This window comes from Varroa destructor, unplaced genomic scaffold (genome assembly GCF_002443255.2).
Source record: "Varroa destructor unplaced genomic scaffold, Vdes_3.0 BEIS01000004.1, whole genome shotgun sequence".
Lineage (NCBI taxonomy): Eukaryota > Metazoa > Arthropoda > Arachnida > Mesostigmata > Varroidae > Varroa > Varroa destructor.
The window spans coordinates 20,966,248-20,993,297 of record NW_019211457.1 but is presented as its reverse complement, the minus strand read 5'-3'; the positions used below and the strand labels follow the sequence as shown (position 1 = coordinate 20,993,297).

Sequence of the window (27,050 nt, the reverse complement as noted above, 5' to 3'; positions counted from 1 at the left end):
GAGGCCGTAGTAATGTTTGCCGTTATTGTGATTCCTTGTGTCAGCAAAATATACAATCACGAAACAAAAATCGATTACTTCCGAGTTATGGGCTTCCTTTAAGGTCTCCTACGTCCATGATGAAGTTCAGTTTTTAAATAAAGAAACCTGTTTTCTCTTTCATTGATGTTTAGAAGCTGGACGTCACTGGTTAGTGGTACAACATTAATTGGCAGGGAAATCATTCCCATCAAGCTCATCCATGATTTTAAACTGACATGACCATAATACAGAATACAGCACGAATAAGAATTATTTTTTTGCTAAATATATAGACACAGTAATAGTGATTTTTATAAACGATTATCATTTAGCGGCCGAGTTGTTGTTGCTAATGTTTTAAAATTATTATTTCCGAAGGTCTTAATTATTCGCATTTTAATCAAGGAAACCCAGTCAACTTTCTCGGTAAACATTTGACTGGATTACTTTTGATTTGCTAAATGAACCTTTACGCTAGTAGCAGATTTATGACTATTGTCTAACACAAGATTACTTTCTCATATCAAAGTTGCATAGAAACAATAATTAAAAAACGTTCGTTGAAGCTCTATCTAAAAATAGTGCTGCTCAAAATTTGTACACAACACATTAATCACAATAATGGTGAACTAAACTTAATAGGTAAACACAAGCTTTACTGGAATAAAAAAGCAAATCGTATATTAATCCAAGTCTACACAGAAATAGAATGTGTAAAGGCATCATGACAAATATGAGATTGTATTACCATCACGATATGAGCGCCTAAAAGTCGGTTGATAGATCCCTTTTCATTGAGGCAGCACGTTGAGGTTCACCAAAACAATCGTCCGCATGTCACGTTATTTATCAATATTTTGGTTCATTCGCGTCCAACGTGAGCGCTAACTCTGTAAACAGTGGGCCATAAAGCAGGTCGTCTTAAAAAATGTAGGATCAGGTCGTCCTCACCATTCCGCATAATGGAGCCTTTCTGTATCATTTGTCATCCAAATAGTGATAGTGGCTACTGAAGCGATTCTTTAAAAATAGACGTAGCGACAATCCTTAAAAAAATCTTCGATCTTTAAAAGACATCGCGATAATCAGGTAGGTCACTACCACTCGACCCATAGCCATTTCAACCCTTAACTTTTTATCTTTTACTGCGCTACAACACGCTACAATTTGACCTAATGTAATAATTATATGAAGGCTTCATCTTATATTTTCGTTTAATATTTTTTAGCATGATCGTTTGTTTAGTAAATAGGCCTCCAGTCGATGCCGCGTGGGCTCAGATACAACATCATCATCATATTACTCGATATTACTGTGCGCGATTTCAATTCTAGTATTTTATTATTATTATACGTTGCTAAGCTTTGCTTTGTGTCATCTATTTCCGGCATCTAGGTTCTTTATTGACAGCAAATGCTTCTTCATATACGGTGATCAATTCTATTTTAAGATCGATATATTTTATTATGATGTGTTCTATTCCTTATCTGAGAAGAACGAAAAAATGTACTTTATTCATGTTTTGAGATATATTACTAGAACGCGAATCTAAATGCAAAAGCCTTCACGAATTATTAGCTGGAGATATCTGCTTTTGCACCACACCAAGTGATTAGATTAGCGCTGGTCAATGACTTTCAATTACATTGTGTTCATATTTCAGTTCGAATTGGTAAAACATACCCGAATTCTTCTTCAATTTAATAAGAGTTTTGATATAACACTAGTTAAAAATATTCCTGTACTCAATTACACCTCAGTTGGCCACCTTTATATGTTACCTGACTGAAATATTTCTTGCTGTATTGTGCTTTGATACAATTCGTCATGCATTGTACCTGTTGTACGTTGCAATAGTAGTTTTTCTGCCTTTTCAATAGACTAAGCTACTTAACTGAATTTATTTACGCTTGAGCAAACAGCATTCCGCTATGTATAAACGCGCTACGTATGAACAAATTACTGATATGTCCCGTCAGTTTCAAGCAGCCTAGCAAGTTTTAGACAAACACAGACGCAGCTTCTAGCGTTTTCATATCGTTCCAGCCGGATCTACGAGCCGCATTACTGCGGCAGTCGGTAATTTTGGCTTACATGATTGGCTTCGTCTACATGTCTACTTGCGATTTCTCCAAGGTTCCTTATCGAGCTGTATCGCTTCGGGCATGAAGATTCATTCTTCTGTTCTTAGTTGTGAAACTTTTTAATGTTTATTTCTTTTTGACGAAGTTTTGATATATTAGCAGAGTGTAAGCCGGGCTGTCGATCTTTCTTCGCCGATAAGACTGGCGACGTTCTAACGAAGCCCTGGACCATGATCAGACAGTATAAAATGTTAACTTTTGAGTCAACAAGCGATGCTGAAAGTCGTATCGTCGAAATGATACAATGGTTTCTGTACTCTTACGACTAGGCTAGCTAAGGAAATAGCTCTTCATCTACCCGGTCAGTTGAATATAATGCTGGTCATAACCTTCAGTATCTGTGCAGAGCATTTATCTGGAAATTGTCTCTGTTTATCACTGTTAAAGTGGGAGCCTGCCCGCTGCGTATTAGCTGCTGTCGCCGCTATTCAAATTATTCAATTTTCGCTTTCCCGATAAGCCCTGTGCTGCTGGTTCCTTCAATTACTGTGAAATTAAAGGCACCAGAACGGGCCAATTGGCAGTTGTCTTGGGCGTCAATATTAGCGCGAAGCTCTTCCTAAATTCTTTGTCGATCTTCTGGCTTTTACATTTTCAAGCCTTGAGGCTTTCTTAGTATTTTGTACGCCTCCTTAACACCTTTATACTGGGTGCATGCCATAGTGCTGACGGCATGGTGATCTCTGCCGCACGAGTAATACTATGGTAACTCGCTTGCATACTTTTCACAAAACGGCCCTCTTTGTCGCATCGGTAGAATTCTCCTTGGAAAACCTTGCCACGTTGTGTCACTGCTCTCCGATTCGCAGCATTTTTCAAATACTTTAGACGGCAACGTAGCTAAGGGCAACGTAGATCGATCCACCTCGTCATCCTTCATCTCCTCCAGTCTAATTATTGTTTCCTTAAACATCTAAACTTAAAAGAGAAGTGTACGCACATAATGAGGATATGTATGAACTTTCACTTTTTCTCATTGGTTTTCACCCATTTATCTGACGAACAAATCGTTTGAATGTTTTGTCAAATCACTTTCCTCTCTAAAGCAATTGCTTTCTTACACTTTCCGATTAGAAGTTTTCTATGAAAGAATGACCTGTGGTTTGGCTAGAGAAAAAATCTATTTTCCGCCTTGTCTCAGACTCGAAACATTTGTATCCTCCACAACGTCTTGGTATGATCGCATCAGATACACGATGGTAATTAGCCAGATACGGAAAAGCTGGTAAAAGAAAAAATTCTGAGCGGTCTTTTTAAAAAAAATTGGCAGTGGTACTCATAGAGAGAGGGGTTCACCTTGAAATCCGAAGTAGACTGCAACCAGAGGCAAAACTAATTTGTTCGACGGTATAACGCAATAGACAGTGCTGCTTTTGCATGAAGTCTTCCTTCAAGCTCCGTCATTCTTGGTGATCTTTAAAGCTTTCAACATCATATGTCCTTACACATTAATGTACAATACAATATACGATAGCTCTCTGGGCAAAGATCCCCATCCTGAATCTCATTTTAAATACCGTAATCACTCGAAAAGAAATTAAGATCTCTTTAATGAAGAACGAAGAAGACATATACAATGTGGTGTATTCAAAATAAGGAACACTTTGATAAGCTGTTTATCGTAGCAGTCATGTGTTTACCCACTACTCCTTATACCACAAGAAGGCCAATTTCTTCAGAACAAAATACCAAGTCTATCATGACGAACAACATACTCGAAATTTACGATTTACATTATTCCCAATTTTAATGCGGCTTTCCGAAAAATCAGAGGTAGATTCTTACGAGGCAGAGTGGCAGATCCTCAATAGCATTCACACCTTAAGCGCTTAAGAAGCTTACACAATTTTTAATACATTTAGGTCCCTTGACACGGAAAGTATGGCTGTTTTAGAGAGGACGACATAAAAAGACGAACGTTTGGATAACCTTCAAATATTCATTTTTTTTAAATCTTTTTCAACCTTTTGAATCTCTTGGCCGTTTCGAGTTTTTGCATTTTTAGCACTTTTGGCCTGTTATGGACTTAAAGTTTAATTCCATTAGAGTTCTTTTTATATAGTGTATTTGAACGATACTTCAACGTATTTACTCCTACCAGTATCGTTTGACGCACGGTTATTGTCAAAAATTTGTTTGCAGAATAAGTCAAGAACATTTTACGGTTAGTGAATAGTGTAGGTCTTGAGTAGAAATTGTAATCGGCGGGTAATGGTTATATTAAATAAGGATGACCTTGAAGAATGACGGAAATGTTATTGAAATATCTGTTTCTGCTTAGATACAGACTTAGAAGTTGGAGTAAAGAAAAAAATTTCAATTTAAACGTGCCACCCTTTATATATACATCTCTTTACTACCGACTCTTAAGACTTGTATTACTAACTCTAAAAATAAGTACATATTCACGACGTTATTCATTAGACTGGCATCATAATGTATACTCAATATACGTAAAAAAACTATTCGCTTTTTTCAGTACAGCGACTCTAGTTATGTAATTTTATATTTTCTATAAGTGTAACGCAGGACGGGCTGTGGCATTTCCGTTCTGAAGCTTAAGGAACACACTCTTTGACACTTCTGGAATATTTTGAATATTTCGGAGAATTTGGGGATTTATTGCTTACTTGTGCTTTTTGTTTAAGGTCCGGTCGGTTTAATAATTACATACTCAAAATTCGTGAAAGGGCTACCTGCTGATTATAAACGCACAGAAATATCTTTTTGGTTTTCATTAATGTGCTCGAACCATTCGAGAAATCCACAGGCGAAAAGCGAGTGAAACAATACAATGGAAAGGGCTTTGTCAGTTCACTTACTTCATGAGCTTATCAACCTAATGAAGACATACATCCTACGGCTTGAAGTCTTCGAAAGAACTTTTCATTATTCCGGTGAAAAAATGGCGCTCTCCATTATGTAAGTAGAAACAGAGGAGGACAACATTATTAGCGACGTTTTTCATAATACATAGCATAATTTATTCATTGAAGCACATCTGATTAGTCGTTGTTGGTTCAATTGTGGTGTGTAAGCAGCATTAAATTTTTTTAAATCAAAGGCTTGGCCTCAGCCAAAAAGCTTACTTCCGTATTTTTGTAAAGAAACATTTTGATTTGTTTGAAATTTGGACTACATACGTAACAACAAAATGTACAAAGCCACAAAAATTGACGCATTTTTACATCATAAGACCTCGTAAAAGTAGGTTTCCATTGAAGAACACAATTAACACGGACACTTGTTACAGTTGGAAAAGGAGGGCCTATCGCTGGGTAATACATATATGTTCTGACACCTTTTTTCTAACGGAGAGCTTATCTAGCTATAGGTATACGTTTCGTTCGACTACAAACCTTTTTTATTTCACCCTATATAAGTCGCCTTGTTTGAGCAATTTCTGCTTCGGTTTTTCGTAAATTTTTTCCTACAGTCTACGTATATTAGGAAAAGGATATAGTGCACCAGATAGTGCACCATTACAAAGCTCAAACTCTGAGTTACTCAACTTCGGTCTCTCTATGCAAGAAGATCACACTTTGAGGTTCCACAACTTGTTTCGCGCGAACATCTTCGGCATTTGATAGCCTAACAAGCGCATCTCTCAATATATTTCACATTATACCCAATTGCATACATCTTTAAGTGCTTATAGCGTAACTCATAAAAGTTTTGCTTGAAAAATTCCGATCTTGCACTCTGTGGTTTACCCTAGTTTCGATCCGTACGTACTCCCGAGTGACACGAATTTATACTTTACTCACAGTCGAAAGGTGTTCATATATACTGACTAACTAATAAAGTTAACCTATGCCGATTCCGGTTTGTATAGTGCCGACGGGTGTCTCCCACACAGTGTGTTGATACGGCATGCTACTATTCGACAGCTCCAATATATTTAGTAATGATAGCTGGTAGCACGTTAAACGCTAGTAAAGAAATATAGCAATGCATGGAAGATGTTAAAATGTGTTTGCCAGGCTCCGCAAGTTAAAGGTATTGGGAAGACCGCTACTTTAACCTCGCACAACATATGAAAGGAGGAGATTCTATCAATAGTATAATAAAAAAAAATAAGATTTTCCAACGGTAGAATGAATTCTTTAACTAAAAGGAAAATTTTTCAAAATGAATGGATTTCTGCATTAATCGCATTGAATACACATTGGCTTTTTGTTAATTTCTCGTTGTTATTAGCTAGTTCCCTAGTGAGTCTGTAGCTCTAACTTCAAGCAAATTGAAACACACTTATCTGCCTTTTAACAAAAGCAAGAAAAGATTTTTCAATTACCACTCCATTGCTATATTTTTATATACTATAGACTAATGTGTACATCTGCCCAAAAGAGAAACGATATTTTCTTTAGTCTGTAAATTCGTAATACAACATAGTTTTGTCAATCTCCCGTCCATCAGTTTAGTTAATAATGATTCTAGATTCTAAGAGGTATTTTTTGATAGGAAAAACCTAACGGCTATTCGTCTGGCGAATGAACAAGGGTTAGCAAAATTGCAGACTGGACTAGCAAAGGAAGACAGGTTGGTTTTTTTTTTTACATTTTTATAAAAAAATCCGACCATGAATTTTTAATATCTCGAGTTCATTTACTTAGACTAAGACCACAAATTAGGTAAAATAATCGCGCTTTTCGCATGTGGCTTTTTGTAAAGCATGTGCTTTCGGAAATCTAGAACCTCCATTTTTTGTGACAAAAGGTCGGCATTGGAGTTATTATTGTTACCGCAACTACCTCCATACGTACCATGACTGACCAACAATATGTTTAAATGAGAAATGTGTGAACTCAAAATAATATAGGAAGTATTTGTTCGTGACTCGTACAGTACACTAAAGAACTAATAAGTAAAACAATAAACCAATACAATCCCATAACCATAATTACTGACACTTAATAACTAAAATAGACACATTTATATGTAATTTTGCATCTTTATAAAATAATGGTAAAAGAGCACGATTTGGGTGCGGCTTATTAATTAATAAAATTCGCTGATAATAATGGAACAATCCATTACATTGAGCTTAATGCTTCAGAGCTTTCCGTTTTCAATTGCAGAACACAATGTGAAGAATTCACTTTTCTCTTATCCGTGTGGAAAACAGAAAGGATGAAGATTCTTTACTCGGTAGCACTACAACATATGCAGGAAGGTTCTACTTTATGTCTGGGCTGGAAGAATAGACCAGACGTATTACAAACCATGGCCCAACACAACGTAAACATCATGGCACGTATTCTGCATACATTCCAATATAAGGTATATGCTATATAGCACAGTTCTTAGTTTAGAAAGGATACGAAGACCTGAGCCGGTATAGGTCGTGACGTAGTTTTCTACCTTTTGTAGAGTATTGTGTAACTACACGCACATACATATACAAATAGTACGCGTGTGGACAATGTACGTATGACAAGGTTCTTCTAGTACGAATTTTGTCATAAGATAATAGAATATAAAGTATACGTACGGCTTAGATAATTTCGTAATGGTTAATACTTTTATCACGGTTGCCATGTATTGCAATTTGTCGTAGCTCATTCCAGAAGTGGACGCCGAAATATGGTTAAAGTTATGCTTCTTTTACATAGGTCACATTGAGAATCTAAGAAGACCAATTCTCTAAGGGAAATTAAGTATCAAAGTTAAATCGAAAGATAACGAATAACTATTATTATTATATAACTTTCACCATTTGTCCAGTATAACATATATAAAACGATAATAAACTTAGCATGCGACTTGTATAATGGCAATTAAGAAGACTGCGAGTGTAAAATGGCATACAGTCCATTCTGTGAAAGCCATTCTATAACGAAGTTTGATGAAAACGGTAATTTATTTAAATACAATTTAAAAAGTAAAAACGTACTAAAACATGAATGCGTGGAATTATTCATGAGCACGCTAATGGACTAAGGGAAGGAATAGCAGGACATTTGGTATGATATCGACCGCAGGGTTCTTCGCAGCGATATTCTTTTATTGAGTTGGAGTAAGCGGGCGTCTTACGGGCAGCATTATGAAATACGTGAATTGTGTATAAAGTCATGACCCGTCGATTTTTTCTTCTATTTTCTGTCTCTCCAAACGGGATCGTTATAATCTAGCAGATCAATCAGAGACGTGAAATCGCTCGACGAGCTTAAGGTAAGACACCACGAAGTGATTCATTCTCCGTGAAATGCTCCCATATGAACGACAGTTCATACAGCGCACAAACTACGGCTTTTAAAACAGAAAGGGTCAGCAATGTCTTTAAAGAGCGGTTCTAAACCAGTCGTTGTGACGGCCAACAGACGCTTCACTGCATTCAAGTAATATGCTCAACAAAAAATAGTTTATTTGGTGTCAAAGTGCGTCCCGAATATGTAAAGTGAGAATGATGTACCACGATGCTGAGCTGAAAGTAATATGGTCATAATTTTTTTTACCTGAGTTTTCTAAATTTTCATTTGGAGTCCGGGTTTATAATTGACTGGAGTTGGTGCCAGCTTACACTAAATAACAAAAATCGTCGGCATACAGAAAAAGAAAGGGTGCCGCTTCTTGATTTTGCTAGCAGATCGTTAATGACTATTAAAAACAGACCGTTATCTTAGGACGCTCTCAGATTATTGCCTGAAGCCACCCTTGTAAGATAATATACAGTCCATTCTATACAAACTATTTTATGACGTTATTAGTTTGGTAAGATAAGTTTGCCCAGCAATCCCCGCATCCAAAATTGCTTCAGTTATCTAGAGGACATTCGAAAGTCAATAAATACTGCAAACAGGACATATAATTACATAACTACTGCGGACCACAGAAGATGCGCTAAATATATTTCAAGAGAATGGCAATCGCACAGTAAGTAGCTATATTTTTCAAGAATAATAATATGCGTTTCAAAATACCGCAAGAGGCAGGTTGTGGGAAGCTAAAATAAAAGTTTAAGTAACATTTTTTTAGTGATGTACCGCCAGCTTTAATGATTTTGCAGATGGCCTTTAATTTTTGGTACTAAAAAGGAGGCCTATTGTAAATGCTCGTTGCTCTGAGCTGGGGCCAGGGTTCTGTAAATGGCTGCTATGATATTCTGTCCTTGATTGTCTAGATAGCTTCTTCGTACACGAACTAGATTCCGCTGAAGAGCTTTCTTAAGTAACATATGAAGAGGGCGTAGCTCAGATCAATGAGACGCTAGAGTTTTAGTGGTCTCTATTATATTGTAATTGTTGTGCAACCGAGTTTTTTCTGTTTCCGGCTTTGCTGGACGTGGTGCTCCTGTGAGAGGTTTAAGTCTTAACAGTCTCTCTGGAAAAAAATAACCCGCTTCTTTCATTCGGACTTACCTCTTCTGCTACCGGATGCAATAACTATAGCCACGTGTTATACACATGAAAAATATTTTATCGAAACAATGTTCTCTAAGCGTATTAATATTCTATACCTTGTCCTCTGACAGAACAAGATGTAGAAACCAAGGCGAATTACATAACAATTAGGTAACTAAAGCTTGCACAGGTATTGAAAGAATCTATAAATCAGGCATAAAGAAACGATTGATAACCCCTACGGCTGCACATACACTCATCGTCACCTTTGTAGATACAAATTCCTGTCTCCGGCAATTTTAATACAAAAAGGGATTCTCTAGTGGGTTGCGGTGACGTGTTACATAGGTAGTTTCTTCACCCTAAACCGGGGAAGTCAGAGATACTTCGCATCTGCCAAGAAAACAGCACGCAGCAAAGCAGTATATAACGAAGCAGATAAAACTTATAAGGCAAACGAGTTGGAAAGCCGCTGCAAAAGTCACAAAAATAAACTTGTTTAAGCATTAAACAACTCAACCATATCACTTAAAACCTTGGCAAACGTATCAGAAAAACATACTACTTAAGGGGATGTACAGAATGCAATGCGAATCTTTAACTCAATATCTGCAAATTTTAAAAGCACAACATAAAAAGAGACCAGATAGGATTCGCGAGGGACATCGACCTCTTTCAAATGATTAAAGCACTTAAAACAGAAGAAGAAGAGTTGAAAATAGGGGCAAAAATACTAAAGCAGCAAAGGTGAGAATATGGTGGAACAGCGTACGCACGAAATAATGATGTGTCGCAACAAGGAAGCTCAAAACAACTTAACAGCTGGCAAAAACATGATTGATCGATGTACATAACGAGGCTAATTTAGCAGAGGCGACATTTGTATTATGGACCGAGAGGGTCCTTAGACGCACGGGAATTACTCTAAGCAACCTGTCGAGGAAAATGCGGGTATCTCGAGCTAACCTTGGGGAAGACGACGGTCATGCTGTTGAAGAAAGAATTAAACGATAAAATAAATCATAAAGCACGCCAAAAACTAAGTTTACTGCAAGTAAAAAGTATTTTGAAAGATATTAGAGCTCATATCAAATAAAATGAGGCCACAATGCAGCTTCCGGGAAACAAGACCTTTTTCAACAATATATGTTAGTATGCAGGTGCAGAATATGTAATATATAGAATCAATTTGTACAGTAATTCAACCAAATATCAATATTTTTCTAGAATCGAAGCAGATTGCGATACAATTGAGGATCAAGTGAGTGTATAGCTCATGAGGGCCAATGATTTCAGACCAAGGAGAATAGGAGACTGAAGCTGTCCGCTGATTTTGCTATGGGCACTGGTCAAATGGCTGCACCCTCTCAAAGGAAACTGAGCTTGAGGGACGCTACATGCTTCCTGAACGGATGGGTTCAAGCTCCAACAATCAAACAGCCCGCCACGTAGCAAAAGACTGCATGGGGGTGAAAGTGGAAAAAGATGCTACAGGCCTGGTACGCCTTGCGTCGTTAAGGGTTGCGATAAATGCAATATATAAAGCTAGCTCTATGGCCTGACCTATTTACGGTAAGGTATTATGAAACTCGGAAAAAAACGAAATTAATCACAACCACAAGCGATTAGCAAACAAATAAGAAAAAGCAAAAAATAAACAACTAGAGAAACGACTAAAGTTGATGAGGAAGGCTTTATTATTCGGATGCTAACAAACCATCCGATTAACAAAGTGATTAGAATGTAGCAGACAAACCTTCATTGCCGTAGGAAAGCACACGATATGTTAAGGTAATTTCCAGAATACACATAATCCATATTTACTCAGCAAACTCAATAATGCAATGGCAAAAAGATCAGCCAAATGAACGGTTGACAGCAGAGCTAATACCGCGATATGGTGCACTGGATTAAACCACACTACAGTGGTTAGAAGAACAGGTGAGTGAGACAGAGAACTAAGGGGATCCCAGATTTTTCTATAAACGTGTTCATAGAATTTATGATACGTCTGCTGATAGGGGTAGATGGTCATTGAGTGTAAGAGGAACACCTTGGAATTTTAAAACGGTTTCGACGAAGAAGAGTACTAGATACATTTTAACTAAGAAGCGAACACTACAGAACTGGATTATCGATAGACCTACGGCCTCTGCCAGTTATAATCGAGTGAAGGTTGCAGAAAGAGAAGAGATGGGTAGAAAGTACCATAGATTCGTTTTTCTAGGTCTAAAAAGTTATCACTAGGGAAATAACTTGAATCCCAAAAAAAAATGGATATGCATAAGTTAAATCAAGGCCGCCTAAAAGCAAAAATACACAAGTCGCAGACAAACGGGCGTGGATGATGGCGAACGTAGGTGTAAATAAACCTTTGTTGGTCTGTGAGACAGCAGCGCCGGATGTCATTTCCTAGCTGATAGTCAAGCGGTCGGTGCACTGGTGGAATGGAGAGACAACCGAAGCTAGAAAAGAACATATAAACTTACGCCGGCTTTCCATTAGGATACCTACCTGACAAAAACTAAGACAACAGCAAGCAGAGAAAGCAAAACGAAGAATGAGTAAATAAGAGAAAGACTTCAAGGTGACATAGAAAATTTAGAATTCAGGTTCCAGAACGGCCAGATTGAGTGGGCAGATTGAAGAAAGTTACCAGAGATAAATATGATCTTACGTATCAAATCGTGATAGACAAAGCGAAGAGGAAAGCACCAAGGTTCTCAAGGGTCGTGATCGACAAAACCGTTAGCATTGCTTTGCGGAATTCGGAGTAACGGAACTATGTCACGATTCAACGGTATAATAAATATGAGAGAGAAAAGGCTATTCGAAAGCAGAAAGGACTTCTGTAGTGGGAACCCAATGAACCTTAATCCAGATAAGGGTCAGATAACACATAAACATTAAGAAAAACTTAGACTACGTCGCGTAGATTCCAGTACAATTTAGAGTAAAGGACGAGGCTAACTAAAACTGTCATGTCTTTGTACTTTGAAGTTTGAGCCTAGCAGGGCCACCCTTTAGAGTAATCTAACTACTTACAAAAACGAAAACATGGAGAGAAAGAATGTAAATGTATTCAGACAAAAATCGTTTACATAAGTTTTGTTTTGATGAAGGGGAATTTTTAGTGCAGGCCGAAATTAAGATAGGTAACCGAAATTAATAAGTTAAAAATAAGCTCTATGGAGAGAGACTTAGAAAGCGTATACCGAACTTTATTACGCTCCACGGAATATACAGGGTAGAATTTGTAATGGAAAATCTGAAAATATTCATACGCTTTCAATTAAAAGAGAAGCTTCGAAGTTATAAAGTGCAAAAGAGAGGGCGAGGCCGCACCGCATCAGAGCTTTCTCAGATGAAAAATGCTGTTAGCAACAGTGACGAAATGTTCGATAAATAAACTGAGACAATATTGAAAAAATTGTCGTTATCGCGAATAACAAAATTATATTCAAGAGCACCTACTACGCAAGTCGAGTTAAATACACAAAGTTACAAGAATAATTAATTGGGCGGAAGGTGACTTTATAAACATGATCTGGTGTATTATAAATAGTTGATGGGGCATTGTCTACTGTCCAATGTGCGTACGTTATTAACATTCGATGAGTGGTTTCCGCTTTTCTCACTAATAGTAAAAAGCCTATGCACTGTGCATTGAAAAACTGAGGTGCCAGGCGCATTGCTGCCCTTGCGTCCAAAGTGTGGGATTTAGAACTTGGGTCTGATCAAAATACAAATCAATGTCTAATCCATGTCTGTTCATTTGCTAAATTCGATAAGTGCTCTCTATAAAGAGCTATTGCTCCAAAGAAAATGTGCGGCTGACACTCTTCGATGAAAAAATGCCAGGGGCAAAATACGTAAATTTTGCATCTATAATATTTAAGATGTTCCATTACACGTTGATTCGAGATTTTATAGTGTTGTAATAGAATCGATAGCAAGAATCACCGCACTCGTAGCGGAATACTTATTTGAGCAAATTTCCACATTACTTTATTTATAGTAGCCATATAAAATAGAGTTTCAGAATCAACAAACATCAAAAACACTGTCTTCGCTATAAGAGGGTCTTCGTTATCTCGCCGATTACTTTAGGGTCAAGCGGACTTTCATCTTCTGAATTTATGTTACTCTTAGGAAATAGCCTTAAGTCCTATAGGCAGTGACAAAGTTTGTACCACAATTGTTGTTCGCTGTAGCTCGCTTCAACGATGGATCGAAAAGTTTGTCCCTTGTCTCTCTCAATAACGGCGATTGGGCATTCTCTTCCGCCATCCGGAATCTCCGTCATTTTCATGAAGTTATTATTAAGACAAAAAGTACTTGGCCACAGATTTATGGATGTTACATGTTAGTTAAGATAAATACACACAATTCAAAAACGAGGGATACATCAGCACAGTGAAGAGCTTTTCGAAGAAGTTAATTACTTCTTGATGGGTAAAATGTACATGTGCTGCCCGCTGCCCTTCCCGGTTAGGATTGTAAAACGACAAAGAACATTATTGCAAACAAAGCGGGTCATGAAGACGTGAGACTCTCGGCTCTTCCACTCCCCATATGACGACGCTCAGTCGTCAAAAGTGGTGGTACAACTATAAGGGTAGGATGGTCGAAATTATTGTTTACAACACTGCCAAGGAATACAACTTTTTTTGGCGTTATAGTCTTGACAACCGAAAAGGGCCGGAGTAAAGAGGTGTTTAAACAATGTAAAAGAGCTCGAACAGCAAACTTAGTCAGCTCAGCTGGACTTCCATAATCGAGATTTCCAGCGGCCGTGTCAGCCTCATAAAGACAAGGTGCTGCCAAACGAAGACAGCTTCAAAGGACCACTGATGGAAAAGGCAGCACCACGCTGAACAGATCGACTATGACCAACAGGTTCGATCCGCTCCCACGGTCGAGGATTTCGTGAAGAAACTTGCACGTTGGGTATCGCTAACAGTATCACCAGAAGTGTCAAACCCAGCACGCGAAATGTCCAGTCACCGCAGCGACTTTTCAGCGAGAATGGATTGTAAGGAGACGATAAGAATGCGCACAGGAACTACTAGTGCATAACAAATAGCGTTCTTGCTACCGGAAAGTCCAGATGATATAAACATTTTCATGATAATGGAAATTTGAGCAACTAGAAAGTTTAACCTGTTGCGTTTCTACTCGGTGTACTAACCCGCACCGAAGAGCAACGGGTCAGCCCGTTTTCGTGGACGCATCTCCGTGTCTTACAATTACAGAATGGGCAACTTTACACCATGTTTTGTGGAAAAAGGCAATGTTATTGCTTAATGTGTCCAGCGATCGAGCTTTGTAGCAAATAATTTTCGGCTGATTTGGAGGCGACGTGCTTAGTGGTAGGGTAATTCGTCAATAAGTTGAGAACGGTGTCCTTTCGCTCTGCCTACCTTCCGTTCGAATTCAATCTTGCATCGATACCGACCTTGTTGGGACATGCAGGAACGTTGTCTACTGATATATTTGCAATACAGATATAAGGTGAATTTCAGAGTGGAAATGATTCATTATCAGAGAGCGTAATTATTTTAACTTACATACGGTAAAATGGTAGACCTTACAGCACAAGTTGTATCTACGTAAACTTTCAACGCCAAGCTCCGTCGTAGATCAGATCCTGGAACGCGTCTTTGATGTTTTCCGAGTACTTGACCTATTGAATGCTTAAGCTTACTAGTAATATCTAATCTAATTTCTTTAGTTTGCCGTGCAACCCTTCCGTGTCCCGTAAACGCAGGCTGTAGTTTAATTTTACTTGCTTCCATGCCCGAAAGGCTTGGATGGGTTTCAGATTTGCAGCCGAATTACAGCCCGAGTTCTGCCCCCTAACCTTGGTTTTTGAAACTATCTATCAAGACATGTACGCGTCACAGCGGCTAAAGTAGTTTACACGAATAGAGGCCTGAAATGATCGGCGAAGCAGAACATCAGCATATACAAGTAACCGACGTAGCAGACCAGCTTGGCGACTTGTCCGACTAGCTCTTCGGTTCTCAACCATTGCTTCTCGGATATGTTTACGTTACGGGACACGGCATAGGAAAGGGTGATTTTAACGCGACACCTTCAATAAAAGTTCCTACTGCAAGAATGTATGCAAGGTCTTGCAAGCCTACCCAATAAGAAAGCTATCGGTCTAGACAAGGTGTACAACAAGCCTTCGTTCTGGCACTGTCCTGGACAGTACTATTTAATTAATTTTTGCACATTGGTACGCTCACAGCCCAACTAGGAGATGCTGCTCTATTAGTTTTTCTTAAGAGAAAAAGAGATTTCGTCGTCATAATGGCAGAGGGTAGCAAAAAGGGAACGTTCGTTATAAGCTGCTTTCCAATCTGCCCACTACAAAACTGCACATCTATCTGGAAGGCGTACACGTTATATCAATGCGGCCACATGAATTCCGGAGGTACCATTCTACGGAAATGGTGTACAGGATTTTGATGGCTGTCGTCCAGAGAGCACTAGTCACGTCGTGCAATCCATTGTCGTATGGACCAGCAAACCGTCGTACTGCTTGTCCCTTACAACCGTTCTCGTCTTGTTCGATTTTAGGATTGTTCTCGGAAACACATCATTTAAACGAATAAGGCGGAGAACCTCACACAATTAAATCATTTCAAAGACTCTCTCCTTGAACGAACACCGGGATTACACATAACCACTTCTAGCTAACTCTGTTCTTTCTATCCGAGGATCTATATCGCCGTTTCCAGCAACAGACACATTTAGGACTAGAATTAGAAAATGGGAACAAAAATTTGGATAAAGACTGCCTCGATTTAAATGAAATGAGGAACAAAGAAGGGAAAAAGCAACTCAACTAAACCGATTTGTCAACACTTGCTTTGCGGTGAATGGTTCGGCCATAGATTATGCACAAAACAATTATTACCGTAAACGACAATAGGCAGGAAAGGTTGCAATAGATACCATGCCGCTCGTTGTTTTCTGGCGCCATTCTTATGATATCTGACGAAATAGTTATACCGAAGATGTGTGAACTCAACTAGATTTGTGTAATCCGTCCAACGAAAAACGTTTGTAGTCTTATTTTTACTCTGATCTTGCAATATTGTATTGTTGACCCGTATATATGAAGTGTTTCACAACTATAAGCAGAAGCGGGAAAACGAAATTTAATTTAATGTAGGATTAGTAAACTGCTTCAGGCAATAATTTCGTATTACGTCAGGTTTATATCATTCGCGGACAGAATTTGTGAGGCCATACCCAAACTGCGTAAAGCACTTCCTTTTCTTTCAAGTACATTATGTGGCTAAAAAAGTTGAATAAGCTTTGATGAAATCACGAGAAATGTAGTCTCTGCCTATCTTGATGAAAGTAAAAGTGTGATTTTCGGAGTTAGATGGTAAGCACCAAACAGTTCATGTTCACAAGTTTTATGAAGCGGTGCTCATAAAGCGGTGCGGCGGGATTCGCCATACGCGCATACACTTACCGAGGGACACTATGATTTGAGTAGATCGCATGTACAGCTAGATTCCCTTAAAATAAATGTTGTCGAATTAGAAGAGCTCGACTAGTTAATTAACTTAAATCTTTGCTCAACACTTAGCCTAGTAACATTAAATTATAAAGAATTATATTTGTATAAGATCGTTAAGTACGTCTCCTATATCGTAATATATCGAAAAATCCAGCAAAGAATCACATGGAAACTCTTACCATACAGAATTCCTATATATATACACTTCCTCTTGGTGTTCAACAAATGAAAAATTATTTTAATACGGCATCACTTACGATTATTTTTATTGTTTTCTTTGGTCTTTTATAACGTGCGAGATACGTTTCTAGCTTTAGAAGTAAAATACAAGCCATACACGGCAAATCCAAAAGAATAAGAATACGGATATTGGGATATCAGCAACAGCAAAGACTGTAGTAAAAAGAATCGATAATAACAGCTATTTGTGGGCTAGCAAATGGAAAATGCTGCGTTCAAATGGGGGAAACTTTCCCGGCTATTTGTCGTAATGGTTCATTCATAGGTTCATTCGTTACACCTGATGCCGAACTGGACCTAGATTTACCGCTTCTAAAACAAAAGTGAAAAAAATAATTGAAAAGGCTCAATGAGCCATTCTTTGATACACCTGAATTTACTACAGGAGTAGAACGGCCATTTGGAAGAGGAGGATATCTATTGTCTACTGGATGGTCCCGATGAACTTTTATGTATTTAACAGTATTACTATAACTAAAAAGTCAACGATATCTACTTTTGACAAAGCAGAACCGAATACATAAAAATATAGCAAATGCTACACATGTGTTTAATTTATATTCCTTTTTTGACAGGGCAAAGAAAATAAGGCCCACATCTCTATATTTACGTATCCCGGGCTAATCAAAGATCACCTTTTCAACTTAAAAAGTATTCTGAACGAGTGTCTCAAGGAGTCCGTGAGACGGAAACGGAAATCAACCAAAATTATTGAAACGGTTATACGGCGTTTGGATTCGCTAATCGTGTGGCTTGAAAACAGCCTAACCTTGCTACCTACCATGAAGGTATTATCTGAATCAGTCTAATGACTGAACCATTCGTATACGCATACCACCTAAAGTATGCACGTGAAAAAGTCTAGAATCTGGCAGTTGCAAGGCATAATCATGTGGTGAAATCTTTCTAACTAAATTATACGGACCTGCAAAGTAGCTTGTTCAAAGAATCACATGGGCATGTTTACTCGATTGACTTTTCTGATTGGCATTTTCGACACACATCTAACATTTTATGCGGCACGTTATAGAACATGAATGCCTCAATTGTTCCTGAGCGTGAACATCGTGCGGCAGCGCCTGAGCCTCTGTTACGAAAAGGTGTTTTTAGTTTGCTCGTGCACAACAACTTAGACGCGGAAGAAGCCCATATTTTCCTGGTAAGTAGGTACCGTGTACACGTCATCGAAAACCTTATAATCGTTAAAACGTAAATGGGTTAGGATGGGAAATTTTGAAGGCCAAGTTGCTTAATTGGGTGAATAGTTTCGTCATCTCTATAATAAGCGAACTTCCCTGGTCCTAATCAATCACGTAACATTGTTTGTACATCGAATAGAAAATATTTGCTGTATTATATTTAAAATCATCTAAATGATTTTAAATCATACAAAACATGTAAAAGAATCGTATTTGGTCCGTTGAAATTATCTTATCAACATATGCTAAAAATGACGAGCGTAATAAATAAGTATTAATAATTAAGGAACATAATTAACCGGTGTAACGAACCTCTATATACGTATATATAAATAAATAAATATATACGAACGTATATATTTAATGTATGGTTTAGCAGATCAGGTAGAAATTCATGGCTGCGTCGAAAGGCTCCATTGAGAACGATTTCTATCGCGCGATATCATCTATAATATAGTTGGCAATAGAACTTAATCTATACAAGAAATATTTGAGGAAAGCTTATTTTGTTTTAAATAACAGTAGTGAAAGTGCATTAATATCAAGAAAAATACATCAAGCGTCGATAAACGGATACTGACATCAAATAACCAAATTGCAATACGTAGATTACTTAGAATGGCGACAATGCTGTAGTGATCCCGCAAAATGAAACAAACTAAATAAGTAATACAGATAACGCCGTGGATCTCTTTACTAAGTGAAGAAGAATTACCGAAATCATATTTCAGGACCTGACTTACTATTTTGAACACTCCCTAAATAAGTGAAGTAAAGGGAGAGAGGTCAGAGGAGACATCCGCACCAGACGAACACGAGGAGATAGTAAACTCTTTCCTAACTTAGGAGTTGTGCAAACTACGAGGACAATGTGAAAAAGGATATCAGTTACACCTGATCTATTATCAAGCAATGCTTTAGAATCCAATATCAATTATATTAATACAGACCAAAACACTAAAAATGATCGTCGCAGGTGTAAGATACCAAGTCTGCACTGTGGGGGAAGAAACTCTATAAACCATTAATTTAAGCCACTTAAATGGCTTAAAATAACACGCATGCAGAATGAGTTCTGTAACGGTAAATAACACCTCAAAATATTTTGAAGCCCTTTAAAATATTTAACAAGTGCACCTATGGGCTTTGTATCGCATAAAAGCTTTGTTCAGATTTGTAAGTAAGCCCATCGATGTCGTAACAAAACGCACTGCAAAACAAATTCTACAAGATGACTGATAATTGCCACTCTAGTGCTATATTTTCGTAGTCTCTTACAACGAAAGCAGATTTAGAAGATTCCCATGTCCAAGTGATCTATGCGTAGACTGAAAAGAGACGAACAAATTGTAAACATAGATGAGAGAACTATTCAACTGGTGGCAAGGAAATAGAAGATAAGACAGAAAGTTCTGGATGAGTGGTTAAACAGGGAATTTAGACTCTGAGAGCAACCATTTATCCTTGTGGGTAAAATTGGATACCCAGGAGTAATTTTACAACCGTTATGAGATAATGTGATCAAATTTTCACCCTTTTTGTTTTTTTGGTACTGAAAAAACTAAGAAATTTCGTGGTAATGGCTAGGGAACACTTCGAGAATTTCCCTAGGAGGCGATAATTGTAAATATTTCATACAAACACATTCTACTACAGATAATTTGTAGAAAAGCTATAATGAGTTTTGTAAGCGAAATAATTTTTATTAAAATATTAATAATATCTCCCCGTTCATGAAGTTTTTATTCTGTGGGTCAGTTGTATCAAGAAGAAAAGCCTAAATGTCGTCCTTAATTTTGCTTTTCATTGCAGTGTAACCTGTATGCCTGAAAATATATAAGGTTGATTTTTAATAGCTCTTCTTTTAAGAAAGCTCTTTTCAAGCTTACTCCTTGTAAGTAAAAAAAAAAATTTATAATGAAAAATAAATATCTTTGTCCGAAATATTTTTTGTTTGTCGGTTATGCACTTGCCGAAAACCAGGAACATCAAAATATTTTAGGAGTTTTCAGTTGTGGTCTCAGAAAGCTATGTTTAATTTCAAAGCACGCTATTAAGAACGTGTGTTATAATATGTGAAAATACATGACCTTCTATGTATTTGTTTGCGCTTAAAAAAGAAGTGAACAGGCTGACCTATTTACACAGTTGATTTAGTTCCATGAAGTGAAACACAGTCTCGGTGGAGTGAATTCAGTGAACTTTGCTGGCAGAGGATCCTTTGATGATGTTGACTGCTTAAGGGCTCTCTAGTTCGAAAAAGAAAATTGTTGTTTAAGCGTAGCTTGCAAGGATGATAGCGAAGGTTTACACGAAAAATTCTAGCACAGTTGTTCCTGAGAGTCACAAGATTTGCTTGAATAGCCTTGCCATTCAGGCAGACCAAGGCGCTCTTCATGTGACAGGCCATTGCTTCATGGTGGCAAAAAAACAGATCTGACTTTGCTTGAAATAGTGGAAATCGAAAAGAAGTCTACTACATTCTAAATTATATTAGCATTACATCAAGTGCTTCACATCCAGTATGAAACAAATGTGTTCATTCTATTGTCCATACAGCCGCAAATCTAACAAAGACCCGTACTGCCGCAGAACCAGTGCTATGCGACTTTCTACAGTGTAACCTTCATACATGCCTTTCTGAAATACGTCGGCATACTGGCACCAAGTTCATACTTTCCAAATTCCAAAACAAATTTAAATGAATTTCTTACTGTGGAAATGCTTCGTTGTGTGTGACTTTATATCCTTCGCATTGTTTGCGTCTGCATCTTCAGTGGCTTGTCCTCTCGTTTTTCATCGCTTTATTTATTTCAGGGCGATCGCATGTGGACAAGCTGTATCTCTCACATGATTTCCTTATTAGAAAGATCTCCGTGAAAAACCTTTCGCGTGGACATGGCGATTTGGACAAGCGACTTGTGCAATAAATTAGTGGCTGGCGTTATATAAAATAAGAACAAAAAAGGCAGGGGAAGTTCCCTTTATGTCCATTTGACAGCTAATTTTTTTGTTTTATTTCGCTACAAGATTCACCTTGAATGAGTTGGGCGATGATCAAAGTCCAAGAAGGATAGGTATAGTACTATTACCAAAAGTGGTAATTATTTTAAAATCATCTTTCGGTTAGTTTCTTAGATAATAAGAAAAAAAAACACTATTTTTTTGCAAAAGCATTTCACTGTATGTACGCATTATTTCAAATAAGAGTGTTTATCGGGTATTTGCATTAAAAATATCGTCTTTTCGCTATCCGTTGAAGTTATTTTCGTTGTACCTCTAAAATGTATCCGAGTAGTTCATACCCAGGCTAAGATTACCAGTAGGAAAAAATTGCCGTAACGATCATTCAGTGTAATTGACAACGTTTTTCAATGAGATGATCGTCCAAATACTTCAATGGTTGTCGATAACACTGATAACTGCACTTATTTAGCTTACACGTTGATATGTTAATATGGCCTTTATATCATAAATTAAAAAGTCGTAATTTTTTCTTAAATATTATAGTAATCAGTTTTTAATCGCCAAGAACACTTCCGAGCATCGAATTAATTTATGATTCTAAATCGAAACTGTTCAGTAAAGAAAACCCAACGATAAATAAGGAAAAAGTTCTAAAAAATGTATATTATTGATTTCTGTTTTAAACTAGTCCAGTAAAGATTCCCACGTAACGACGAACAAAGTCTGGCGACTGAATATTGTTAAGAAACATTTGCGCTCAAGATGATATGGGAAACAATAGTAACTCGTATACCACGTCAATGTAGCAATCGATGTGTGAGCACTGCAAATAAATATGCAGATTATTCCGTTCAAGGGAATAGTCGAAGTCGTGCGCGCAAACGGTTTGGGGAGTTCAGTTCGTTCAGGGGAGGTACTGACTTCTCTAGTAGCAAGAGTCATGTCAGTACGGTCCCCAAAAATCGGACTTATAAATTCTACAGGGTCACGCGCACGGTTTGGGCACTCAAGTACCTTAGAGAATTTAAAAATGTGTGTAAAGAACCTAACTTCAATATTTCTATTTCGTAGTTTAATAGATTATATTGCGTGGCAAAATGCGACTAATTTCAAGCGGTACCTAACCAAGTAAAACCAATTGTACCCCTGCTCTCCGTCCACCGTCCATTTCTAAGGCCCTAGCTCTACGAAAACTAATCGATTGGTAAGTAGGTAAAGAGTCTTTAGGTAAAAACATGTTCCAAGAAAAAAGAACGCAGTGTTGAACATTAGCGAGGAGGATATCATATGTCTGGATCCAAAGGATAAGGACGCATCGTTGCAGAACGGAGCATCTAGAGTTTCAAAAACAGAAACTAGAGCCTAAGGGCCTTATCGGCCAAAACTGGCATTTCAATGTAACGTGTTGCAAAATTATAACCCAAATACAGAAAATGCAAAAATTAAACTCAAAATGGGTCCTTAGTGAATTCACTCCAAGCTGTTTAGAAATTCCAACATGTTTAGAAATGTGTTATATTCCACGTGCAATTCGCATGACTTTAATCATAAAAAAACCGGTCTGAAGCATACGGTCGTTATGGACGAGGCATGGATTAATCTCTATCTGGCTGCCAATGAAAAACAAAGAGAATAGTTTTGCCTTGGAGAGAAGCCGAGTTGTGGTAGTTGCGAGTAGCCTTGGACATAAGGCGATGGTAACACTTGCCATAGACATCCGGAGCTTCTGCTACTAAGAAGTACTTATTAAAAATGAGACACTGACTGTAGTCCGCCGTCTCGAATTCTTCAAAAGACTCATGAACCCTTGGCACACCAATCAAAAAGCATATAGTTTAACTGCCTGCTAACAACGTCAGGCCTCATCGCCATACCTTAATTTCTTCCTGGCTTGAGAAAAAGAAAATACAATGTTGACTTCAACTCAATTATTCTCCCGATCTAAGTCCGCGCGATTACAGGACTTTACGTTACGAGCATATTATCAATTTACTTTAAGAAAGCGTAAGTCATCATTTTAACCCAATTTTTAGTCGATGTCGTACAATATTGACTTACGTTGTTATATGTTTTCGTCCATTTCCGACTGAATATGTTACTGCGTATTTAAATCCTAATAAGAATGAGAGCGTTCTCGGAATCTTATTTAATTGGGCAACGGCGTGGCAGAAACGATAGTTTAGTGGTTAGAGTAATGATCGCTGTGTGCGCAGCACCTACTTCTAAAGATGTCATATTGGAAAAAAATTTCCATAGATCACTGATTGCAAGTTAACCGTATTTTTATTCAGAAAACCTTCATATATGTCATTGTAAGTACAGCCATTTTATGTTAAACTAAATTTGGTTTGTTTGGATTTAAAAAAATTTTTTTTTTTTTTCATATATCTTCCAGGGTTCTAAACATATATTGTTCCGACTAACCTATAATAGCTTTTTCAAAAATGATAAATGGGAGTTTGGCAGAATCGAGAAGCTAGACGTCGAAGAAGGAGATGATGACTATACCTTTAATTTGTCTGGTGTCGGTTTAAGAAAGGTGAGCTATAATTAGGCTATAAGAACTCGGTATAAATTTAATTTCGCTGCTTCAATTCACCAGTTATAGCTCTATAATCATAGGTACAAGCAGTCACTCTGAAAAATTGTTCGACAACAGCTATATAATAAATACCCTTTACGAATTCAACAGGCGGAGCGTGAGAGAAAGGCATTCATTTGCAATGATTTTAGGGGCTATTTCCGGGAGTTCAAAGTTTACTGACCTGATAGCCAGAGACTTAACAACGTAACAGTCAGCTAGGCTCCAAAGCTCTGACCATATTTTTGCAGATTAAATTATGCCCAAAAGATAAACGCAAAATTGCACTGTAATAACTACAGGAAATGTTAAAGGTAAACTTCTTAGCTTAACACATTATTGCAATTCTTAGTCGTTGTTATACCTACTGTGGCCACCGCCAGCAAAACTTGTGTGCAGCAATCGGTTCTACAGGCTCAATTCAAAGGTAAACACGTTCACTGGTGGTGGATATGTTGCTCATATGCGATTGATTAATTTTCCTCGAAAAAATCTTTGATTTCAATTGATGTGTTCACCTCTACTTTGAGTCACAAGCATCCATGTAGTTAGTTCAGACGCAGTTGTAAAGATAAAACAATTTCGAAAAAAATTATCAACTGTCACTATTTGTAACACGCTAGCTTTATAAAAATCAAGCTCAGAAAGTGATGAAACTGACTACCACCACGAAACAGAGGCCTACATTTTCGCCAACATAGTTAATTTTTTTCGTTTCTTGGGATTTATGCTTTACTGCCCCTTCTCCTATCGCCCCTACATTACGAACAGTTCTTTGATGCTGTATACTACATTGTTTTCATTTGGAGGTCTTCCTCATTTCAATTAATTTTCCATTGGAAAGTTTTTCACTGGCTGAGGCATCTGGGAACTCGTGGCAAATTTTTTTTACTACTCTCTCATATTCCACGCTACTGCACTCTTACATGCCAAACTGTATGCGTGTAATTTTAATGAACGAAAATCTTATTATTACTTTCAGATCCTAATAGCTAAGACCGTTGAAATACGCGACGATTGGATGGAAGCAATCATGGATTTGCAAGATCTACAGTCATCAACCAAGGCCGAACAAGAATAGAACTTGTGTTATTTCAGTCAATTAAAATGGTAGTAGAAAATATATAAGCGTCATTTTTTATCCCTTCGAAATAAGGCTATTTTACTATATTATTGACTATAATGTGTTGTGTCCATCAGTCATCCAGAAAAATACTGCGCATTTAATGCGGGAACTGCACGGTGGAAACCGATATGGAATATGAAATATTTACCATTATATGCTAAATTATGAAGTAAGATTCATGCGAATTGGATTTAGAAGCATTGCTCATAGATAGTTACAGCACAGTATAGAAGCATACAGTTCCAAGAGATTCTAAGCCTTGGTGTTATAGCTTTGTTAAGTTAAATTGGAGATGGTGACTAAAGTTGAGATGACGATATAAGCAATGAAAATTCTTCTAATGAGTAAATATACGGACGAAAAGCAGCCAATTGTAAAAAAAAACAGCAACCTATAGTAAAATCTTAGTTTTTTGGGTCACATGGACCCAGTTTCGTCATTGGCTTTTTTTTTTTATTTCTAGGACTCTCTAGTGTTCATTTTTTTTTGTCTCAATTAGACGAGTTCAGTCGGGTTACTATTTATATTTAGAGCCTCACTGAGTTCGGGTTCATAGTGGCGCATCGCCTTTAGATTCTGTTAAATCCTTCTGAGGAGTTAGCGTGCAGTTCGTATTTTTTTATATGCCAATATTTTTACGAATTTCATTAATGAAGCTAACTAAACGATTTTCGCTCCAAAGCTTTCCTAGTACATGAAGGTGATTTAGAGTGCAATAGAGTATTAATGAAAATTAGCTAGAAAAATAAGCGATATCCAGATAGCGTGTTTATATAATAAAATGTTCGGCCTTATTGGCAGTCAGATATTGATGGGGAGGACCAAATTTTTCATATAATAGTACACCTGACTTTGAACGCATGTGTATCAGAACGCACTCTAATATCACTTGAGTCGAGTACTAATTCCATCAGTTACTCCTAGGGAGCGAACGTTGGAACGAATAGAAGATAACAGAAAAATGTAGTACTACGAAAAGACTTAAGTGTGCGACCCAATTAATGGCCATATATTCGAGATATGACATGCCCGTAAAAACAATGCTTTGCTCGAGGTCGGCGTAAACCTTTAGCTAAGCTCACTGGAGAGAAACTAGGTCAATTAGCGTATAACTGATTTTGCACCCGCTTTTTACTAATAATAACCCTTGAATATATTATAAAACTCAAGGAATTATTTGTGTATAGTTTGTCCTTAGTTGCTAGAAGGTGTATTTACATTAAGCGTACTTATGCCAATGATTTTTTATAGACCTTCGATGAATATGGAGAACACTATCCGAGACAGAAGGCTCGTCTGGGTATTTAAGCTTTGGACACAAAACGATTGTACTATAAAAGTGATCTTTTTATTATAAAAGATCTAAAAAAGAAAACTGTTTCTTAAACGCCAAGTACTAGATTTATCTAGAATGTGTATTAAATGATAACAATTATAAATTGTAATTATATTTGTATAAATAAATTTAAATTATTAATATAATTTTACCACACTTGAATGAACTCAAACCATAGATTTTTATGAAATTCTAGATAGTTGTATAGGAATGATCGAAACTGAAAGCGTCCATTTTGATACAAGTTACACGCTTTATAGCTGAAATAGAGTAAGCTGGGGAGCGATTTCAGAGAAACATACATCGTAGAACTATAAAATAGCATTTTTTGGAAATCCATTTTTTGGGAAGAGTTGATGTAGAAGGTGTCGATACTTTTAAGTTACTTAAAAGTGCATATTGGCGACGTCGATGTTAAACAATCGATGCAAGACATCGTAGTATGACGACAATACTCAAAACTTGGAAACCTACTGCTATTGCGGACTTACTCCTAGATATATATATATATATATATATATCTATAATGTTATCAAACACTAGACAAGTA

The 27,050-nt window shown here is 37.3% G+C and overlaps 1 protein-coding gene across 8 annotated transcripts; it reads left to right on the top strand.

Moving 5' to 3' along the window:
* Nucleotides 1–862: 862 nt before the first annotated feature.
* On the top strand, nt 863–26,656 carry LOC111250113 (uncharacterized). 8 transcript variants are annotated; one of them, XM_086987124.1, is made up of 10 exons: nt 867–1,110; nt 4,936–5,087; nt 6,630–6,707; nt 7,247–7,418; nt 10,805–11,007; nt 17,867–18,079; nt 18,322–18,450; nt 23,853–23,996; nt 24,391–24,465; nt 25,021–26,656. In XM_086987124.1, exons 5-10 carry the CDS (start codon nt 10,906–10,908, stop codon nt 25,117–25,119), a joined length of 762 nt encoding a protein of 253 aa, XP_086843250.1. In that variant the 5' UTR covers nt 867–1,110; nt 4,936–5,087; nt 6,630–6,707; nt 7,247–7,418; nt 10,805–10,905; the 3' UTR covers nt 25,120–26,656. The 8 variants fall into 8 exon arrangements, with proteins under 8 accessions (XP_086843251.1, XP_086843250.1, XP_086843249.1 ...); XM_086987125.1 differs by lacking the exon at nt 6,630–6,707 and having other exon boundaries at nt 863–1,110; nt 7,247–7,448; XM_086987120.1 differs by lacking the exon at nt 10,805–11,007 and having other exon boundaries at nt 869–1,110; nt 4,926–5,087; nt 7,247–7,448.
* Nucleotides 26,657–27,050: the final 394 nt, after the last annotated feature.